Source organism: Lycium barbarum, chromosome 5, assembly GCF_019175385.1.
Source record: "Lycium barbarum isolate Lr01 chromosome 5, ASM1917538v2, whole genome shotgun sequence".
In the NCBI taxonomy this organism is placed as follows: Eukaryota; Viridiplantae; Streptophyta; class Magnoliopsida; order Solanales; family Solanaceae; genus Lycium; species Lycium barbarum.
Genome location: NC_083341.1, coordinates 57060930 through 57083630, shown reverse-complemented (window position 1 = coordinate 57083630; position 22701 = coordinate 57060930). Strand labels below are relative to the sequence as shown.

General features: G+C 41.2%; 2 protein-coding genes across 2 annotated transcripts; both read left to right on the top strand.

The window, feature by feature from the left end:
- Positions 1-1658: 1658 nt before the first annotated feature.
- On the top strand, positions 1659-14447 carry LOC132642483 (glycerophosphocholine acyltransferase 1-like). Its single transcript, XM_060359649.1, has 5 exons — positions 1659-1812; positions 2020-2118; positions 2737-2794; positions 2896-2995; positions 14328-14447. The coding sequence occupies exons 1-5, from the start codon at positions 1729-1731 to the stop codon at positions 14359-14361; spliced, it is 375 nt and encodes a 124-aa protein (XP_060215632.1). The 5' UTR covers positions 1659-1728; the 3' UTR covers positions 14362-14447.
- A 333-nt stretch (positions 14448-14780) lies between these two features.
- LOC132642482 (glycerophosphocholine acyltransferase 1-like) lies at positions 14781-18664 on the top strand. Its single transcript, XM_060359648.1, has 3 exons — positions 14781-16044; positions 16888-17125; positions 17850-18664. Exons 2-3 carry the CDS (start codon positions 16938-16940, stop codon positions 18193-18195), a joined length of 534 nt encoding a protein of 177 aa, XP_060215631.1. The 5' UTR covers positions 14781-16044; positions 16888-16937; the 3' UTR covers positions 18196-18664.
- Positions 18665-22701: the final 4037 nt, after the last annotated feature.

The following is a 22701-nucleotide window of genomic DNA, read 5'->3' as shown; positions in this document are numbered from 1 at the left end:
TCTTTTTGTTATCTGTTGAGATACACAACCTAAAGGGGCAACCCTCCTGACATTTGTAACTAGCCCTAGTTCTATCAGTTTTTTTCAAAACCAGCCCTCTCTTATTGACCAGTGCATAAAAGTTAACTGCAGATCTAGCTTCATAAACCTCCTTGAAAGTCATACCTATCTCTAACTCTTGAAACTGTTTCAACTTATTAGTTACAACCCTCTTTTTTTCTTTCACCGACACTTCATTATCTGCAGAATCAGATTCAGAAGAATCATCTGATTTTTCTTCATCACATTCAGAGGCTACATCAAAGTCTATGGAAAAGGTTTCTGTGTGGTGAGTGATATTTCGAGCAAAAACCTTTAGTTCAGATGCATCAACAGCAAAGAAGTTAATATCCTTGAATTCTTTAGAGAATAAGCATTGTAGAGTCCTTATACCCTCATCAGCAGTAACCAAGTAATACCTCCCGGAGGGGCCAGTCACTAGATGCTGCTTAACAACTCTAAACCCACAATGTTTTGTAAATTCTTCACAAACAGATTTATAAGTAATCAGACAAGCTTCACAACCAGCCAAAGTGTGCATCAACTTCCTATTATAGACTATGTCATGTGAAAAGACCCAATTACCCCCGTAGTGGAAGACCAAATCCACTTTCTCAATCATCTTCACGAACAGCACATGAAAACAATAGAAAAAGCGGACACAAATGGGGGACCACATCAGTAAATAAAGCCATAAAACATAAAAACCAGACAAAGTGTTCCCAACTACCAAAACATCAGCACCTTTAAAGGACCACAACAGCTAAAAACACACACCTTTAATGACCAAATATTTGTTCTTTAGTATATAAAGGTACACAAACAGCTAAAAGAGGAATACTTTACTTGATTATGAACCACAACAACCTAAAAAAAATCAACTTTAAACGTACACAAACAACTATAAACAAGAATAAAATACTCGAATCTCACTTACTATATAAAACCCTAACTGAACCCACACACAAACACTAGAAAAAAACACTAACGGGCATATTTAAATCAGAAATAGATGCCTAAAAACACAATAAAATACTGGAATCTCTCTTACTATATAAAACCCTAACTTAACCCACACACAAGCAGTTCAGAAAAACCCTAACTAGCATACAAAATGATAAATAGATGAAATAAAAACTCAGACCTTAGCTAATACGATCGGAAAACAGCAACGACGACCCTTCTCCGATCAAACAGCAACTCAGACTGATCAATACGACGGCGCAAACCCTAGTGAAATGGGTTGGTCTCCTAAACAAAGAGGTGAAGAAGAGAGAGTGAAATGAGAGAAAAAAAAATAACGTTGGGTATTAATTCGTTGGGTTCGGGCGGGGCATCGGGTACGGGTCAAAAAAAGAGGGGGACCCGAGTTTTGTTGGGCACCGTTAGCATAAGGCATGTATGGTGAAAAAAAAAAACGTTGGGGGCATACTCGAGCCAAGCTTTTAACGACGGGTATATGTGTGCAATTTCGCAAAGGTTAGGGGCATATTTGAGCCTTCGCCGTATAAAGAATGTAATCCAGATGCTTAATCACGATTAGCGACGTAATATTCAGTGATGAGATTAAAGTGTCTTATTCCATTAAATATCTTTTCACAGTGAACAACGCACAGACATAGCAGAGGCCACATTTATATTTATATCTCATACACATCCAAGAACCGCTGCGAAGAATTTCTTTAAAAAATGTCTAACACCGAAGAACCAATGGAGGAATATAATGGAGATTCATTCGGGAAAGTCAAGCAGCGCTTTAAAGATCGACCCAAGGTATAAACATTTATATCTAATTAGCAACATGCATGTCTTGTGTTTATTACTGCTAAATTTAGTTTCATGGCCATTTTATTAAATGAATGAATTAATGGCAGTAGTGATGTAAACATGGCTTTGATGTAAACATGGTGTGTGTTTATTTTTTTCTTTAATTTGTTGCATGGTTGATTATGGACGGAGTGTTTTATTGATTTTGAGTAGAAAATGGCACAAACGAAGGAGAAGACGAAGCAGATGTTATCCAAACAAGCCGTTAAGATCGCCCAACGTGCCGAGGAACATGAACGATTTATTCACAAGGTACACTCCTTTAACACTACATGCATATAGATACCTCTATGCACTTTTTTCTTTTGGCTGCATATTCAGCTCAATGTCATGTTGATGTTTCTGGACAATAAATTAAGAGGTAGAGTTAGTGGTTCTGATTGGCTTGAGCAGTATACATGCCCCTACACCTACTGCTCTCTTTGAATTGACCGTGATTTCGCTTCTTTTAATACTCCTTCAGTTTCAATTTATTTATCTTGGTTCGACTCAGCACAGAGTTTAAGAAAATAAAGAAGACTTTCAAATTCTTGTAGTCTTAAACTAAAGATGTGTGTAATGTATTAACATGATTTTAAAATCTTGTGGTCTTAAATATACCATATTACCATATTGGATGTAAACTAGATATAGAAAGTGACATTATTTTTGAAACAGACTAAAATGACAAGTAAGACAAATAATTGAACGGTGGGAGGTGGGAGTATATACTAATCCTGGCTTTAGGTTAATGTGGTATCGGTCATAATATGATTTTGACGAGGCTAATTGTGGTTTACGGATTGCTTGTGTTTCCGTTCTGGGTAATTGAATTACTTATTGTGAGTTTTTTGAAGTTCTATTGATTATACTAATTAATGATGTTTGCAGGTGACTCATCTTTTGGGAGTTCTTGGGTTTGGGGCATTTTGCTTTATTTTGGGTGCAAGTGAGTGTAACATTATCTGCTCGGTCATTTTTAATTTTGATTCAGCAGCTTGTGTTAGCCCATATTAATGATCGAACTTATTTGGCTGGTTGATTGCTCAGGGCCACAGGATATTCGATATGTTTACTGTTTGTTCTATGTTACCTTTGTTCCTCTTCGATGGATCTACTACAGATTCAAGAAATGGCATTACTCCTTTTGGTAAGCAAGGCTTCACAAGAACAATCTTCTTTGTTTTGTTTCTCAGACAATTTGGCCATAACAAGTGGGAAAGCTATGCAGTGTGGTTCGATTCTTTTAGTTATTCAAAAAGATTTCCCTAGTTGTGGTTTGCAATTTAAATCCTTGAGTTGTTCAATGTGATAAATGCGTATGCTTTTTCATTGTTGACTTTATCGAACACATACTAAAGCAATGTCTCAAATGGAAGTGGAAGAAACATAATGGTTCCAACTAGGAGAGAAGACTAACGAGTCCGGAGCCTAAAGAGTATAAAAATACATGGTATTTACCAAAAGGGGATGACCAAAAATTTATATACCAAAAGGGGTATATCGTGGATCAGCCCACGATATACCCCAAAAAATTTTTGCGGCTGTCAACAAAAATAAAAATAAAAAATAAAAAAAATTAAACGTATAACGTGGACTGATCCACGTTATACAATATATTTTGTATAACGTGGATCAGTCCACGTTTTACCTCTAAAGTTTTTTTTTCTTTTTTTCGAGCACTAAAAAAAAAAATTTGGTAAACTTTTTTTTTTTTTTGCAACACTTAGTGTGTTTTTTTATACTTTGACCAATGATTAGTCGTGTGTGAAGACTCCGAAACGTCAATATTTTATATAGAACCTGATATTTTTTTCTGCGTACAATAATGTAGGCTCAATACATCAAGGATACGTAGACGTTCGGATCGTCATTTTAGGGGTTGAAAAGGTGTCCGAAGTAAGTTTTGTTTGAAAATTTCAAACTTAGTGTTTTTCATACTTTGACCAATGATTAGTCGTGTGTGAAGACTCCAAAACGTCAATATTTTATATAGAACTTGATATTTTTTCTGCGTACAATAATGTAGGCTCAATACATCAAGGATACGTAGACGTTCGGATAGTCATTTTAGGGGTTGAAAAGGTACCCGAAGTAAGTTTTGTTTAAGGTTTAAGTGTTTTATTTTTTAAAGTTTTGATTTATGCGTGTTATTTTTTAATCACGACATAACTTTATTTTGAATAAAAATATAATTCTAAAAAATATAGGGAGAAAAACTAGTTGTAAAGTGGTCAAACTTTAGATGGTCATAACTTTGCGCTCGGACGCCCGTTTTACGCGTTTTGTTTTTTGAACTTGCGTATTTTTTCGAGATCTATGCGGACAAACTCGTAAGGCGGTTTGGCCGAGCCGATTTTTAAAAAAACGCCTTTTATCCCATTCAATTTCGATTTTCCCCCAAATTGGCGTAAAATTTTCAGTTTTGTTTACTTATAAGATGATGATACGCAATAGATTTCAACGTAAAACTCCCGGGGTAATGTAGCTGTGAATGTCAATTTCACTTCTGCGGTTTCAATTTTTGAAAATAAAGCTGACTAATTTTCTCGATATATAAAGTTGACTAAAATAACCTTACAGTCAAACATTAAGTTTTTTCAAACAAAACTTATTTCGGGCACCTTTTCAACCCCTAAAATGACTATCCAAACGTCTACGTATCCTTGATGTATTGAGCCTACATTATTGTACGCAGAAAAAAATATCAGGTTCTATATAAAATATTGACGTTTCGGAGTCTTCACACACGACTAATCATTGGTCAAAGTATGAAAAAACACACTAAGTGTTGCAAAAAAAAAAAAAGTTTACCAAAATTTTTTTTTTAGTGCTCGGAAAAAAAAAAAAAAAAAACTTTAGAGGTAAAACGTGGGTCAGTCCACGTTTTACAAAATATATTTGTAAAACGTGGACTGATCCACATTATACAAAATATATTGTATAACGTGGATCAGTCCACGTTATACGTTTAAATTTTATTTTTTTTTAAATTTTTGTTGACAGCCGCAAAAATTTTTTGGGGTATATCGTGGGCTGATCCACGATATACCCCTTTTGGTATATAATTTTTTGGTCATCCCCTTTTGGTAAATACCGTGTATATTTATACCCTTTAGGCTCCGGACTCGAAGACTAACTATGCCAGAGCTAAAACATCATGTTGATTTAATAATTTTCTTCTACATTGTGTATATATTTGTATACGATAAGAACCGGATGTGAGCCAAACCGGTGGAAAGGGAATCGGAGGAAGGAACAATGATGCGCCCGAGGCTACCCGTCCTTGACCAAAACAGTGCTTGGGCCGAAGCTGAGCAAAGGCACCGACTGATCTGCCCTCTGCATCGTTGAAACAGCCAAGCCCGAGGACCTGGGCTTTCATGGCCGTTGGTCCGCATGACCGTTAGCCCGAGTGACCGTTTGTCCGTGCGGCCGTTGCAGACGGGTCACGCGCCAGTAACGTCCAGTCATGGTCAACTACCTACCATGCGTGTGTCAGACGGCGCCGTCAGTCTAATCCCACCAAATCCGTGCAGGGCAGTCCTTTTTGTTATTATTTTACTAACTCATATTGTATGAGAACTATGGGAGTGCCACTATAAAGAGAGCATGTCCCTTTCCTTTAAGGGGGTTGGTCACTTTTATTTTCCAAGAACACTTGTAGTAGAAGAATTCATATATACAATCCCTCTCATTGTTTGATTCGGCCAAGGCCACCAGTTATTATTGTTATTGCATTCCATCCATCTAATATCATACTTTGTTCACTAACGCTCGTATCACTAGCAAACTATCGTCATTAGCCGTTTCACTAAGGAGCTCCCAAATACTTGTTTTTCCCCCTTAACATACATCAAGAACAAAGCACATATCATATACCCATTCACAAATTTAATTGATTATCCGAATCCGGGGTAAATAGTTTGGCGCCCACCGTGGGGCTAGGATAATAGTGGTCTTTGGCCTTGATTTCTACCGTATTCATCAAAACCAAAAGCGTCCCTACCCATCTCTGTGAAAACGGTCCAAATGGCTGACGTCAAACAATCCGGTCATGTCAAGAATACCGAGATCGTGGCGGAAAACGAGGGGAGTGGACTGCGGGCATTGTCGAACCCCGCTGACCCGAACCCCGTTGATTCAAGGGAGGGACTCAACCGGCAAAATACCGTGGATCAAGAGAATGCCGCCCTACCGGCCACCGATCCTCTAAATACTCACTATTCTGTTACGTGAAAGACGAGGTAACAAACCTTTTGAATATAGGTTCCATCCGGGAGGTGAAATACCCGGATTGGCTCGCTAACGTGGTGGTGGTGCCCAAGAAAGGTAATAAATTTTGAATGTGTGTCGATTATAAGGATTTAAACAAGGCATGCCCGAAGGATTCATTTCCATTGCCTCACATCGACAGAATGATCGATGGGACGGCCGGACATGAAATGTTAAGTTTCCTCGATGCTTACTCCGGGTACAACCAAATCCGGATGCACCCGGAGGATCAAGAGAAAACGTCCTTCATCACTCGCTATGGGACTTACTGTTATAACGTCATGCCTTTCGGGTTAAAAAATGCCGGTGCAACTTACCAACGCCTAGTTAATGGGATGTTCGAAGAACAAGTAGGGAAAACAATGGAAGTTTATGTTGACAACATGGTTGTTAAGTCCCTGGAAACAGAGGACCATTTAAAACATTTGCAGGAAACCTTCGATGTGCTCCGCAGATACAACATGAAGCTCAACCCAGAAAAAAGTGCTTTCGGGGTGAGGTCCGGTAAATTTCTGGGTTTCATGGTGTCGAACCGGGGAATTGAGATCAACCCGGACAAGATCAAGGCTATCGAGGATATCGAGGTCGTGAACAACATAAAGGGGGTACAGAAGCTCACCGGGAGGATAGCGGCGCTGAGCCGTTTCATATCGAGATCCTCGGACAAGAGTCACCGGTTCTTCTCTTTGCTCAGAAAGAAGAACGACTTCGTTTGGACACCGGAGTGCCATGAAGCCCTAAGAGAGTTGAAGAAGTATTTGTCCAGTCCCCCGTTGTTGCACACACCGAAGACCGGTGAGACACTTTTCCTCTACCTAGCAGTCTCCGAAATGGCGGTAAGCAGATTTTTGGTCCGAGAAGAATCAGGTACGCAATTCTCTATCTATTATGTAAGTAGAACTTTGGGGGATGCGGAGACCCGTTATCCCCATTTGGAGAAGCTGGCATTAGCACTAGTAAGCGCTTCCAGAAAGCTCAAACCCTATTTTCAATGCCACCCCATATGTGTAGTAACCACTTACCCTTTAAAAAACATCATGCATAAACTAGAGTTATCCGGTAGATTAACAAAATGGGCTGTAGAAATTAGCGGTTACGACATCGAGTACAAGCCTCGGACGGCCATCAAATCCCAAATCTTGGCCGATTTTGTGGCAGACTTTACCCCGGCCATGGTCCCCGAGGTCGAGAAGGAACTTTTGCTGACCTCGGGAAAGACCACGGGCATTTGGTCTTTACACACGGACGGGGCCTCGAATGTTAGAAGTTCCGGACTAGGGATCGTCCTTAGGACCCCGGCCGGGGATGTCATCCGACAGTCTGTTAGAACTGCTAGATTGACTAACAATGAAGCCGAGTATGAGGCTATGATTGCAGGTTTGGAGTTGGCTCGAAGCATGGGAGCCGAAACGATCGAGGCAAAGTGTGACTCGCTTTTGGTCGTGAACCAGGTGAGCGGCATATTTGAGGTAAAGGACGAACGGATGCAGCGGTACCTCGAAAATACCCAAGTGGTACTTCGTCAATTTAAAGGATGGACCATGCAGCACATACCGAGGGAACAACACAGCGAAGCCGATGCACTAGCAAACTTGGGATCCTCGGTCGAGGGGGAGGAAATCAGTCTCGGGGATACGGTGCATTTATCAAACACGGCCATAGAAACCGGGCACGCCGAAATATACACCATGGGCTTGACCTGGGATTGGCGCAACAAATACATCGACTACTTGCGTGATGGTAAGCTCCCAAATGACCCAAAGGAGTCACGATCATTACGGACCAAGGCTGCTCGCTTTTGCTTGGTGGACGATCAATTGTATCGACGCTCTTTCCTCGGTCCTCTGGCTAAGTGTTTGGGCCCTGGTGAAACGGAATACGTGATAAGAGAGATACACGAGGGAACCTGCGGCAACCACTCCGGTGCGGAAGCTTTGGTTCAAAAACTTATCAGGGCTGGTTATTACTGGAATCAGATGGACGAAGACGCGAAAAGTTTTGTCCGAAGATGCGACGGGTGTCAGAAGCATGCTCTGATGATTCACCAGCCCAGGGAGTTGCTGCATTCGGTAACCTCACCTTGGCCTTTCATGAAGTGGGGAATGGACATTGTGGGTCCGTTGCCTCAGGCACCAGGTAAGGCCCGTTTCATTTTGTTTATGACTGATTATTTTTCTAAGTGGGTTGAAGCGTAGGCTTTCGAAAAGATAAGAGAGAAGGAAGTCATCGACTTCATATGGGATCACATCATCTGCCGTTTCGGCATCCCCTCCGAGATAACCTGAGATAATGGCCCCCAGTTTGTGGGTGGCAAGGTCAACAGTTTCCTCGAGGGGTTGAAGATCAAGAAAATCGTGTCGACCCCGTATCACCCATGTGCGAATGGACAGGCAGAATCAACGAACAAAACAATAATCCAAAATCTGAGAAAGAGACTTGAAGCATCGAAGCATCATTGGAGGGAGATACTCCCGGAGGTATTGTGGGCTTACAGAACCACATCCAAGTCGAGCACGGGGGAAACCCCGTTCTCGTTGGTTTACGGAGCCAAAGCCCTCATCCCCGTGGAAGTTGGCGAACCGACCCTCCGTTTCAGGTATACCACCGAAGAGTCAAACGGGGAGGCCATGGCCGTGAAGCTCGACCCCGCGGATGAACTGCGCGAAAGAGCGGTGGTCCGCATAGCGGCCCAGAAACAGAGGATGGAAAGATATTACAACCGAAGAGCCAACTTCCGGTACTTCCAAGTTGGGGACTTGGTACTTCGAAAAGTTACCTTGCACACCAAGAACCCCAACGAGGGAAAGCTGGGTCCGAACTGGGAAGGCCCGTACAAGATAACCGGTATAACGGGAAAAGGGTCGTATCAGTTGGAGTCCATGGACGAGCAACGTCTGCGTAATAACTGGAACGTGGCCCACCTAAAGAGATACTACTGCTAAGGTATGGACTCCCCGTATTCTCTTATCAACTTTTCTCCTTTTGCAGGAAGGCAAGTGAGGGACAAAATTAGAGCCCAGATCTGAAAACACGTGTTCCACTCTTTTCCTTAGTACGGTTTTGTCCCAAAATAGGTTTTCCGACAAGGTTTTTAATGAGGCAACGAGTACAACGTGTTACTTGACGAATACGAAGGGCAAGTACCCGGTCACCCGGTGTCGCATCCTCCGATAGGGACATAATAGCACTCACCCGACCTTGGAGATCGGATAAGTGTTAGGGGAGTACTATGCCACACCAAAGATGACACCGGTTAAAACAAACGGAGAAGCTCAACATTTGCTACAGCAAAACTAAGGCCCGGCCACCGGCCATAGCCTCCGATGTAAGGACCAAACGATCATAATGAATCGTGTCCCATTTTACATTTGCTACGGCAAAACTAAGGCCCGGCCACCGGCCATAGCCTCCGATGTAATACGGCAAAACTAAGGCCCGGCCATAGCCTCCGATGTAAGGACCAAACGATCATAGTGAATCGTGTCCCATTTTACATTTGCTACAGCTAAGGAAGAAGGAGTTAAAATTCTCATATGTACAAACATTTTTGCAAACACAGGTTATCAAAACTTGGGATAACAACTCTATGATTAAATATACTTCGCCCAGTTGATAACTGTCGTATATCGGCGCTGCCTCGTTTGCATACCCTACGCCTGGTACCTTGGTCGGAATTCGGCAAGGGCAACGAGATCACTATGATCCAAGCCAAAATTCGATAAGCCACCGGCCCCAAAATATCGGATAAGACCGGCGGGTATGAACAGGTCCTAGAACGGACCAACAACTATAGCAAAAGCAGCGAGCAAACATTCAAACGAAGAAGCAAGAAAGATGCATTTTTCATTTATACAACGGATGTCTCTTACATCAAAAGAAAAACAAAGTCCTACAAAGGCAAAAAACAAAAACAAAAAGCAAGGCATAAGCCCCATATTATCCGGCATGACTGGAGGAGGATGAGTGCTCGGACACTGTTCGCTTGGAGTCGTCTGACTCGGACCCGAGGGCACGATTGGCTTCTTCCTCCATCCTCTTGGCCTCGAGTATCAGGGCCGGAAGATCCGAGAGACCGTGCTCGGCTTGCTCGAGGGTGATCCGCCGAGACTTTCACTTCTCATACTCGGTAACAATAGCAGTATGAGCCTCGGCCGCCTCAACACTCCTCCATGTTTCATCCAAGTCGGCCTTAGCCTTGGCCAGTTTTGCTTCCAAATTGGCCCGGTCGCCCTCAAGGACACTTATTCTACCAGTAGCTGCATCCAGATCGGCCTTAAGGGCATTGTTGGCAATAGCCGCCTCCTCGAGCTCGGTTCTTAGACCTTGGCATATCCGAGATCGCTCCTCGGCTTTCTCTTCGAACACTCTCCTGCGCTCGTCGGACAAAGTAGCCTCGGACTCAAGCCGCCGGTTCCTCTCGGCCAGGGTTGTTGCATCAGCATTCACCGAGTCCAGCTCCCCCCGGAGTTGGGAAACCGTGGTCTCCAGCTCATCTAGCCTCGAAGAAAACTAGGCTTTATCCCGGCTAAGGCCGATCTTTTCAGCCTCAAGGCTCCGGTTATAGACGGTCATAGCGACCAGCTCACCCTTCAAACGACGATTTTCGTCCTTAGCCGCATCGAGCTTAGGACGAAGGGTGAAAAGCACGGCCGCCCGATTCAACTCTTCCTCCTTCTTCTGAAGGAGATGCCGGTATTTCTTCGTTTCTCGGCCTTAGGCATCCAGTTGGCCTCGGAGATCATCTATCTCGTGTTGGGCACGGATGAAAGCTTCATTAACCAACACCACACTCTACAGGTAAAACAAGTCAGAAGGCTTAGGCGAAGTGAGGATAAAATCCATTGATAAACTGTACAAGGATGACAGAAGAGCTTACCCGGTTGCTTGCATGCATACCCTCGTTAATGAGGCACTGCCAGGTGAGCCCGGTCATTTTGCGCTTGTCCGAGTCAGAAATAAGGGGCCGCAAGTAGCTCGCTACGCCCACCGGGCGCGACAGAAAGCTGCAGTCCTCGGGTACGGTGACTACGGCCGATCTGGTTCTCCTTGGCTCCACGCTCGGGGTCGGGAAGATTTTACCAAGCTGTCCCTGGCCCCTGACTCGGAGATTCGGTTGGCCGGCCTCGTGGCCCGAGGAATAGGGATATGACCAAAGCCCGCTGCTTCTCCGGTAGCGGGGGGGGGGGGGGGGGTGCTCGAGAAAATATCATCAAAATCATCCACCCGCCTAGCCGGGGTAGATGAACTTGGAGCATCCTCAATAATTTCGGCAAAGGCCGAGGGCTCCACAGTTGCAGCAGGCTCGTGATAGGGAGACGGACGAGCGCCTGTGGGGGCTTCGCACTCCGGAACTGGGGCAGTCCTTATATCGGCTTCAACAGCAACCGCTCCCCCGGACCTTTTTCTTTGAAGGGGAGCATCTTCCGAAGAAGTTTCACCTGAAATGTCGACAAAATCAATCGATCGAAGAGGAGCTGGTGAAAGTATATCTTTCGCACTTGAATGTGGAGCAGGAACCAATAGGCCTTCGCCGACGGAAGGAAGGGGCGGAACGGAGACCGCCTCCTCCGGTATTGAAGCCACAGTGGGAACGGAGCCGACTCTCCGAACAATGATGTCGGGCTCTGTCTCTTCCCTCGAAGGACGAGCAACACTTCTTGCCTTCTTCCTTTTCGGCGTCTGCCCCTTTTCAGAGGGCCGCTTTCTTTTTGCAGCATCGGAGAGGACACGGGAAGAACCCGCTGTGTTGAATTCGGGCACCGTTGCCGGAGGGGCGGTCCCCGACTCCGATCTAGGTTCTACCGAGCCCTTAGGCAAACCTAAAAAGACAAAATGTTAGCAAAGGTCAAAGGACGAAACGAATGGAGGGGAATGCAGCAGAATGAAAATAGAAGGTTACCGTGATTTTGGGCAATCCATCGGCCACGAGACAGGTGAGCCCATGTCCGGTCGTCGTAGGGATGCTGGGCGAGGAGCACGGTGACCCAATCGTTCAGATTCCGGATGACCGGAGGAACGTACCCATTGGCTGGCAAAAGTAAGAAAGAAACGGTGAGAAAGCAGAATCGAAATTTGACGAAGCAATACTAACGCAATTGTTCGAGACTTCGAGCTTATGCTTGTTATTCCACTTCTCCGGGAAGGGCATGTGCTCGGCTGGAATTATGTCCTCGGTCTTCACCCGGACATATCGCTCCAACCATCCCCGATCTCGATCTTCATCCATTTTCGAGAAGAATTGGTTCCGGCTCCGCTTGGCCAGTTTCATTACACCACCCCGGAACAACCTCGGGGAGTAAAGGCGTATCAGATGGGCCAGTGTGAACTCCTCCTCGGCGTTGTTGGCCAACATCCGGAGGCACGATACGACCCTCCAAACGTTTGGGCCGATCTGAGCCAATGTAACGCCGTAAACCCGACACATGTCGAGGATGACCGGGTCCACCGGGGGGTCGAGTTTGAGAGTGAAGGGGTATGTATAAACATACAAAAACCCTTCACGATGGTCAGTGACGGATTCATCTGGCCCGGGGGCGAAAACCCGAACCGGACGGGTGTCCCACCCGCAATCGGCCCGGACTATGCCGAGCCTCTCCTCGGTGATAGATGAGGGATACCGCCTCACGTCAAATCCCCTGTCTGAAACGGAGGAGGGCTTCTCGACCTCAAGGTCCTTGTTAAAGTTGAATTTAGCCGGTATGATATCCGAGGCCGTGGGCTCGAATTTAACCGGGGTCGCAGGCTCGACCCCTGGGGACGATACCGGTGGGGCATCATGAGAAGTGGATTCAGACATCGTGATGGCGAGAAAGAAGGAAGGCCCAAGAGAGGGATTTAAGAAAGATGAAGAGACTAGTAATAACTGAAAGCAAGGGGAGGGGAATTGGTTCTTTTTGCACGCTGTGCGAATCAATGAAATAGCAGCAGATCGAATGGGAAGTTAATTGTGTGTGGTGAAGATGAAAAGGTGCAGAAAATGGAGTGGAGTTGAAGAAGAGCAAAAGAGTGAAAATGAAAATGAGGAGGTGAAGGGCCTTATATAGGCAAAGAAGAGGAGCGGTTACCGAGGACGGCCAATCGAGGGGCGCCACGTGTCCCGTCATTAATTCGAAGTGACTTGAAACGATGTGAAAAAGGCGGTTGACAGAGACGAGCCATCCGGAGCGGGACACATGGCCGTTAAAAGGGGACGCATTACGCAACCGTTCCTGCCAAAATAAGAAGACAATGACGAGCTGCCGGAACCACCGGTTTTCGGGAATTATCCACTTCCTGTTACTCCGATAGATCGCAGATCCGGGAAGTGTGGGGCTATTTGTATACGGTAAGAACCGGATGTGAGCCAAACCGGTGGAAAGGGAACCGAAGGAAGGTACAATGATGCGCCCGAGGCTACCCTTCCTTGACCAAAACAGTGCCTGGGCCGAAGCTGAGCAAGGGCACCGACTGATATGCCCTCTGCATCGTTGAAACGGCCAAGCCCGAGGACCCGGGCTTTCATGGCCGTTGGTCCGCATGACCGTTAGCCCGAGTGACCGTTTGTCCGTGCGGCCGTTGCAGACGGGTCACACGCCAGTAACGTCCAGTCATGGTCAACTACCTACCATGCGTGTGTCAGACGGCGCCGTCAGTCTAATCCCACCAAATCCGTGCAGGGCTGTCCTTTTTATTATTATTTTACTAACTCATATTATATGAGAGCCATGGGAGTGCCACTATAAAGAGGGCATGTCCCTTTCCTTTAAGGGGGTTGGTCACTTTTATTTTCCAAGAACACTTGTAGTAGAAGAATTCATATATACAATCTCTCACATTGTTTGATTCGGCCAAGGCCACCAGTTATTATTGTTATTGCATTCCATCCATCTAATATCATACTTTGTTCACTAACGCTCGTATCACTAGCAAACTATCGTCATTAGCCGTTTCACTAAGGAGCTCCCAAATACTTGTTTTTCCCCCCTTAACATACATCAAGAACAAAGCACATATCCTATATCCATTCACAAATTTAATTGATTATCCGAATCCGGGGTAAACAATATTGAGTTTGCTTTTGTTGTTGCTGAACTTTATGCTATTGATCTCTGCTCTATTATTTGTTCAGATCTCTCGCTGGTTTGCACGATTTTCAATCTCTATACTGTACCATAACTGATTGCAGGTTACTCGGAAATGATTTTATTTTTTCTCTTCTGGTTTTGTAGGACTTCTGTTATTATGCAGACACAATTTTCTTAATCATGCTTCTGGCTTTTCCTACAAATGAGAGGTTTTTCATGGTTTGTTTCTCGTTTGCAGAGGTAAGCCTCTTAAGCAAAGCTTTATTTTGCACCAACTTTTTAAGTTTAACTTCACTTTTGCAGCTTTAGTTCTCATAAAATACAACTGCAGGGTCCACTCGCATGGGCATTGATCGTTTGGCGCTGTAGCTTAGTTTTTAGTTCAGTTGATAAAACTGTCAGTGTTTTCATACATCTTTTACCTGGTAAGTAGGACATTCTTCTATTTCACTGTTGCTGCTGGAGAAATTTAGCCTCTTTACTACAGAAGCCAATGTATTGTTATATGGTCAAAGGAACTTTCATTGCTGTTAAAGAGAGTGCCTTGATTTAAAAGTAGTCTTGCCTAATATTCGTTGAATCCCCTCATGTCTTCCCATTATGGCAGTGGTTTGAGAGTAAGCAAAAATCAGGGATATGAGTCGAGTACTGTAGCTTGTTCACCTCTGTCGAATTTCGTGTTGGACTGTCCATTTTGGGATTCTGTTTCTCTCACTCTTTGGCCCCGGAGTATAATCTTTGCGATCTTTCGTTACATAACTAAAGCTGCTTTTTGTCAAAACTAAGATTGTTTCTGGAGGAGTATTTCATTGCAAAAGAATAAAGGACATGGTGTATAATTATAATGTGAAAAGAAAATGGTGTATAAGGATAATCTGAAGCATACCAGTTGTCCTCCCATGGTTTGTCTTGCTTGCATTTGTTTTTTTTTATGAGCCTTATTATAGTGCAAGTTCAGTGATATAGTGCATGAGGCTGACGTGGAAGTGAAGCTTGGCACCCAGGTCATACAGAAGAAAGATAGTTTCAAGAATCTTGGGTCTATTATACAAGGAAATGGGGAGATTGATGATGACGTCACACACTGTATTGGTGCAGGGTGAATGAAATGGAGGCTTGCCTCCGGAGTTTTGTGTGACAAGAAGGTGCCACCAAAACTTAAAGGCAAGTTCTACAAAGTGGTGGTTAGACTAACTATGTTGTATGGGGCAGAGTGTTGGCTAGTCAAGAAATCTCATGTTCAGAAGATGAAAGTGGCGGAAATGAGAATGCTGCGATGGATGTGTGGGCACACTAGGAGCGATAGGATTAGAAATGAAGTCATCCGAGACAAGGTTGGAGCAGCCTCAGTGGAAGACAAGATGCGGGAAGCGAGGCTGAGGTGGTTTGGCCATGTGATGCGGAGAGATACAAATGCCCCAGTGCGGAGGTGCGAGAGGCTGGCTAGCGACGGTTTTAGAAGAGGTAGAGGTAGGTCGAAGAAGTATTGGGGAGAGGTGATTAGATAGGACATGGCGCATGTCCTGCTTACCGAGGACATGACCTTAGATATGAGGGTATGGAGGACTCATATTAGGGTAAAAGGCTAGTAAGTAGTCGCGTTTATCCTTTCTTATGAGTAGTTATATTGCTCTATAATTTCTTGTCTCTTGATTTCTGCGAGTATCTGTTGGTTTATAATGGCTTATTTACTTTCATTGTTTTCATTTTCATAATTGCTTTGATTTGTTTGCCCGTATCTGACCTTTCTATGCTTTTTCTTGAGCCGAGGGTCTTCCGGAAACAGCCTCCCTACCCAAGGTAGGGGTAAGGTCTGCGTACACTCTACCCTCCCCAGACCCAACGTTGTGAGATTCACTGGGTATGTTGTTGTTATTATAGTAATGTTGCTGCTGCTTTATTTTTGTTCTTTTCCCAAATTTGTTTTACAGTACTTGATACTTATTTGACTGGATTTCACTTTTCGTCTGGGCGAAAAGTTTGTTTCCTAATTTTAAGCGCCAATCTCCTGTCACATAGTAAATTAAGTTCTTCTAGAATGCCTTAAGTCATGTCTTGGTTTAGTGGTGGAGCCAGGAATTTGGGGAAGAGTGTGCAAATTTTCTTCTCACTTGTGTTAAGGGTGTGCAAAATTAAATATATATTCATAATAGCTAACATTTAACCTATGTACACCGCGTAATTTCCGGCGAAGGGTGTGCACCTGACCACCCTTCGGCTAAGGTGGCTCCGCCCATGTCTTGGTTATCCTCATTTCATCTTGAAGTCTATATTTTAAAGCCAGGTAGAGATCCTATCTATATATTTGGTTGTTCTGCGGCTGCCGCTAAATTATGTAGAATGCTCGAATATTAGATCATCATTGCACGCTGAAGGGAACTTCGACATTGGGTTTGAGGGCAGCTCACCTCACTTGGTGAGCACCCGCATACACTAGGAGGAATGTCCAAATTAAACCCCATAGATAGCATCCTCTTCTACATTTTCCCTTCTCCCTCCCCTATGTAGTAATTAAAAAAGAAAAAAAGATAAATACAAATTTTGACTCGCAGATTTGGAAGATTTTTACAAGACTTTTGTTGCCTGGGAAGTAGATTTGGGCTAGAATTGTACCCGCCTGATGCTTTTGAACTATATACCAATCTTCTGCATTATCAGTTTTATTGAATTTCTGTCTAGTTTTGAATTTACCTCCGATTTTCAGGGTTGGTTTTCTTCACAATACGGTGGTGGGATCCTGAGTTTTTTGGAGCTATGCATCCAGAAGGGACTCCAAAAAGAGCGTCATGGCCTTATGTAGAAAACCGATCCTACCTTTGGGAATGGCTGTTTTTTGTTCCATTAGCTGCTTACTTTCTCTGGCAAGTACTCTATTATCTCATTGTAGAGGTTCTACGGCGACAGAGACTCTTACGAGACCCTGAAGTTATGACTTCTTACAGGTAATTATGTCTTTTTTTGGCAGCCTATCTTTGTCTATGTACCTCTTTTTCTCTTCATACTTGTCACAATGGTGGATTCAGAATTCTACTGCGGGTTCTGTTCTTGTTGGAAAATTAGGGAGGTGAAGCACCCTCAATCGCTCACTCAAATTCTTTCTTAGACAATGGAGGAAATGATTCTTCTTTACTTCACTCTACTTGCTTTCTCAATCATTATTTTCTCCTTGAAAACAAGTGGAGGAAAATCTGCTTTTAATTACCAACTTAGACTTACATAAAATATTGTAGTGCATAGGTATTTTCTAACGTGTACCTATGCTATCATAATTTAGTTCTAAACATTCTATTGGCTAAATCCTAGTTCATGAATAAAAGCATACATGCATCTTAACATTAATTTTCTAATCCATGAACTAGGTAAATATGTACTTGGGATCAATCTAGTTTACTTTTTCAACAGTTCTTATCCGAATTGGACACAATAGGTTCGACATAACCCACTGCGTCTACTCTAGATACGCTGATACTGTGTATCTTGTATTCATTATTGAAGTGTGTGACCATCTCATCTAAAAGCTTAAATTGTCAGAGAGAACACACTTTTTTACATAATTATATTCTCAATATTCATCTGTCAATATTACCATGGTTCATCATTTATCAGATCATCACCGTTTGGTGTTCTTACATTAGTGTTAATTTTGGAAACTTGTTATTTTGACAGGGAGCTGTCCAAGAAAGCGAAAAAAGCAAACAACATATGGTGGCGTTTAAGCGGTTTGCTTGGTGACCAGAACCGGTTGCTTATGTTTATTCTGCTCCAGGCTATATTTACAGTGGCAACTACAGCACTTACAGTGCCCATATTTCTGTCATATAAGTTGCATCTGTTATACCAAATACTCAAGGTCTCAGCATCAGTATGGAATGGTGGAAATTTTCTATTAGAAGTAATGCCAAGACAGGTGATTCTCAAGGAGAAAAAGAAATCAGTGATGCAAACTGTTCCACAACAGCAACATGAGACTCCTTTGAAAGACAGCTCTATGGAAACTGGTAATGCTTACTAAACACCTTATGTAACTGTCTCTCAGTTGGAGGCTTCATAATTGGCTCAGTTTTAGTTGTTAACGTTTGTGTCTGGTTTACAAATGAATGGAGAAGTTCAGTATGTAACTCCTTATAAGTTTGTGAATTTGGTGGAAGAATATGAGCCAGCATGTTCCTGTGGTGTGTACTAAAATTGAATGGGTCTCATGTGGTGTGAATTAGAATTGAATGGTTTCATGTTGTTAGGCGGCAAAGGTGAATTTAGGGCGAACTTTGTAGGTTCAACTAAAATTAATGTTCAAATTTTTAATAACTAGTTTCTGGAAATGTGCGATTCTTGTTGATCAGTACAATTAAAAAAAAAAAAAAAACAGTATAATTATAAATTATATTAAACTATGTGTGATAAAATGAACCTTTTGACGATTATTATTTGATCAATCTCCAACTTTCCCCACCAACAATGGCTTCTGATTACTACATATTTACTTGCCGAAACATTTTTGATGTTATACCATATGTATAATTTTTCTAAAAGCTAATAAAATACAAGCTCATGTATGCTAATGCACCAAAAAAATGTTATCTTAAGTGTGATTAAGTAATCAACTATATGACCATCTGGAAGTTATGCTTAAAGAACATGAAAATCACAATTGAAAATGATGTATCCGTACATTAAACACAGTAATAAAAAAAGCATATTGCAATCAAATTATCCAACGAAAATTAAAAAGGCGATATGGAAATTAAGGGAAAGAGAAAGAAAATAACATTACAATAGTGAGGTTTAAAGAATTATGAAGGGAGAAACATAAGAAAAGAAATAAAACGAGACATCAAAGAGTTCATAAATTTAGACGATCCGCTATAGAATTAGCAAAACATTCTATGAAAATAATAGAGAAAAGAAATCAACTACCTGATTTGTCACTTGTAGATTGGTTTTGTGCATCACAAATGGTGAGTTGAGAGATATGCCAAATTAAAAGAACGATGTATTTTATGGGAAATTAAAGAGAATTTTTCCAATTGATCATGATTTGAGAGAAAAAAGAATTGCTTAATTAGCCGTGCACTTTTTGGTGTTTGAGCACGATTTAACAAAATAAATAAAGGATCTAATTTACTTCAATTTCCCACAACTATGTAGTCCAAAAGTCAGAAGCTGTAAAAAAAAAGCTCAGTTCCAATGCATTGAGTAGGCATTGTAAAGGTTGCCATTAATTGTACCTTTACGATATGCATTGGAAGATGAAAGTCCAAGGCATTATATAGGCTGCGTTAAGTGAGAGTTGCAACGTTTTTATTTTGTGGGAGGTAGGACTGGGCATGGTACGGTATATACCGATTACTATACCAAAACAAAAAAAAATTATACTGTGGTTTTGATATTATGTATTTGATATGCATTTTTAAAAAATTTGGTATTCAGTACGGTATTCGATATTTATAAAAAATATACCGAATACCATATGCCATACCGAAGTATATAGTTACATATACAATTCATAAATATTAGTGTTATAATAATAACAAATATATAAACTAGTATTAGCACAAAATTAATTGTTTAGATGTTGGAATTTGAATAATCTATCTTGATTGAAATGTCCTTTTTGTGTAATTGATTTATGTCTGTGCTTTCTTTTGAATATTTTTACATGTGTAAGGTGTTAGTACGATATAATTGAGACGTTTCTTGACTAGCCGAAGTCATATATGAGTATATGTAAAAGTCGAAGTCGAACAAACTATGATTACCGAATTACCGTACCACAAAATACCGAAACCGAACTTAAAAATACTGAACCATACCAAATTAATTTGATTCGGTAATGGTATAGTAATTTTAAAAACTAAAAACCGAAATTACTGTATCGAAGTTTTCAATATAGTTTCATATAGTACCATGCCCACCCCTAGTGGGAGGTTCAATTTTTGAGTAAAACATTTATAAAAATACTTTTTAAGTTATGGGTAAAAAATCATTTATTAAAGGTATTATTAACATTCAATATGATAACATTAAATAAGACACCCACTTTAATATTCAAAATTAGTGAAATTATCCACGCTTCGTGCGGTCATAAAGTAAAGACCTTTTTAAATTCAAAACTAATCTTTTATAATATTTAAAAACTGAAATTTAATCCTAAACCCAAAAGGATTAGATTTTAAGTCTTATTCCACTTTATTAGTAACTAGTTAACTTGCCCGTGTTTTGCGCGGTCGTGTATTATATTATAAATTTAGTTGTAAGGATATAAAATACTTTATACTACCAAAAATTACAAACAAATATATTGTGAGACATGTAGAAGAAAAAAAATTCAAAAAAAAAAAATTATAGGAAAAGATTCATATAAAACATGAAACAAAAAAACAAATCCATGCATACTTTTTTTTTTTGTTAAGCCATGTGCATTTTCGGTCTTCACAAATGAGTTCTATCTGTAAAGACACAACACCATATATATAGGTTATTTACAATTGTTTTTTATTTTGTCTCTGGACTCTACTAACGCTATGTGCATCCGGTTGTCCTTTTTTATTTTGTCTTTGTGTTTTGGTTATAACTTACTGCTTTTCATCTCCATGTGAAGAGAAAATACACAAATACCCCCCAACGTATACTCGAATTAATTATGACGTACCCAATCTTTGCGGGCGATCTATTACCCTCCTGACTTTATTTTTTCTGTATTTTTGTATCCTTTTTTGACTGACGTGGCACAAAAAAATTTGTTGCCCAGTTGCACAGTGGAGAGTGTTGCACACTCTCCGTCACATCGGCGCCACGTCAGTGCCACATCGGCGCCACGTTGGAACTTTCTAAATTTCAAGAAATCAATCCATTAACACAACTCATTCAATTTCAACAAATCAATCATAAATATCTATTATCTTCTTCTTCATTCAATCCATTATCTTCTTCTTCAATGAAGAACATAGCTGTCTACCATTGGTGAAGCTCAAACCTATTTTTACCTGAAATTATAATCTATTATTGAGGTTGAGGTTTTTACATCTTCATGACTTATCTATTTTTAGATTGTAATGTCAAAAAAAAAAAAAAAATTGAGGCCATTTAAAAGCTAACAATACGCCCAGTCTATGACGGGGGAACTGCTGTTAAGGCACCCAACAAGCGTTCTAATTGCAACCAATTTGATTTGTCCGATACTCACATATTTCATTTAGTTCAATACCTCAATATAAAATGCTGGATTTTTGAAGCTCAAACCTCAATCTCAACCTCAATAATTTTGGACATTACAAGCTGTCCGCCATTGTTGAAGCTCAAACCTCAACCTCAATAATTTCGGGTTGCCGCAAACGAGCTCCATTTTGAGAGGGTAATATCTCAAAAGAACCGCCTCGACGAGAGGAGTTCAAAAACTGAAATTTTGGGCTGTTTGGTTGAGATTGAAGTGTATTTGGGGTGGATTTACAGAGCAGCTGTATGAAGAACGTGATGAACATGGTTGCTGCCCAGAATTTGTAGAACACGAAGAATATGTGTGTGTTAATGGAGGAAGAAAATGAGTTGAATGTGTGTGTGTTAATGGAAGAAGAAAATGAGTTGGTTGATTTCTTGAAAATATATGTATGATTGATGATAAAATTGAATGTATGTGTGTTAATGGAGGAAGAAAATGGGTGATTGATTTCTTGTGTGTTAATGGAGGAAGAATATGAGTTGATTGATTTCTTGAAAATAAGCTCTTTATGATTGATGATGAAATTGAATGTGTGTGTTAATGGAGAAAGAAAATGGGTTGAATGTGTATGTGTTAATGGAAGAAGAATATGAGTTAGTTGATTTCTTGAAAATAAGTTTTTTATGATTGATGATGAAATTGAATGTGTGTGTTAATGGAGAAAGAAAATGGGTTGAATGTGTATGTGTTAATGGAAGAAGAATATGAGTTAGTTGATTTCTTGAAAATAAGTTTTTTATGATTGATGATGAAATTGAATGTGTGTGTTAATGGAGAAAGAAAATGGGTTGAATGTGTATGTGTTAATGGAAGAAGAATATGAGTTAGTTGATTTCTTGAAAATAAGCTTTTTATGATTGATGATGAAATTGAATGTGTGTGTTAATGGAGAAAGAAATATGGGTTGAATAAAAATGGGTTGAATGATTTCTTCAAATGAAGAAGAAGAAGAAGAAGAAAAAAAAAAAGAAAAAAAAGAACAAGAAGGGTTTAGTGATGAAGAAGATAAAATTAAAGGAGGGTTTAATGGTTAATTAGTGTAAATATAATTAATAAAAGAAAAATCAAATGAAAAAAAGAAAGGAAAAGTGGCACCAATGTGGCACTGGTGGAATTGACGTGGAACCGATGTGGCGGAGAGTGTCCACTGTGCAACTAGGCATCAATTTTTTTTTGTGCCACGTCAACAATAGGAGGAAACTCAGAGCACTTTCCAATTGTGATGGGGTTGCATCAAGGATCAACTCTTAGTCCGTTTTTATTTGTCTTGGTGATGGATGAATTGACACGGCAAATTCAAGG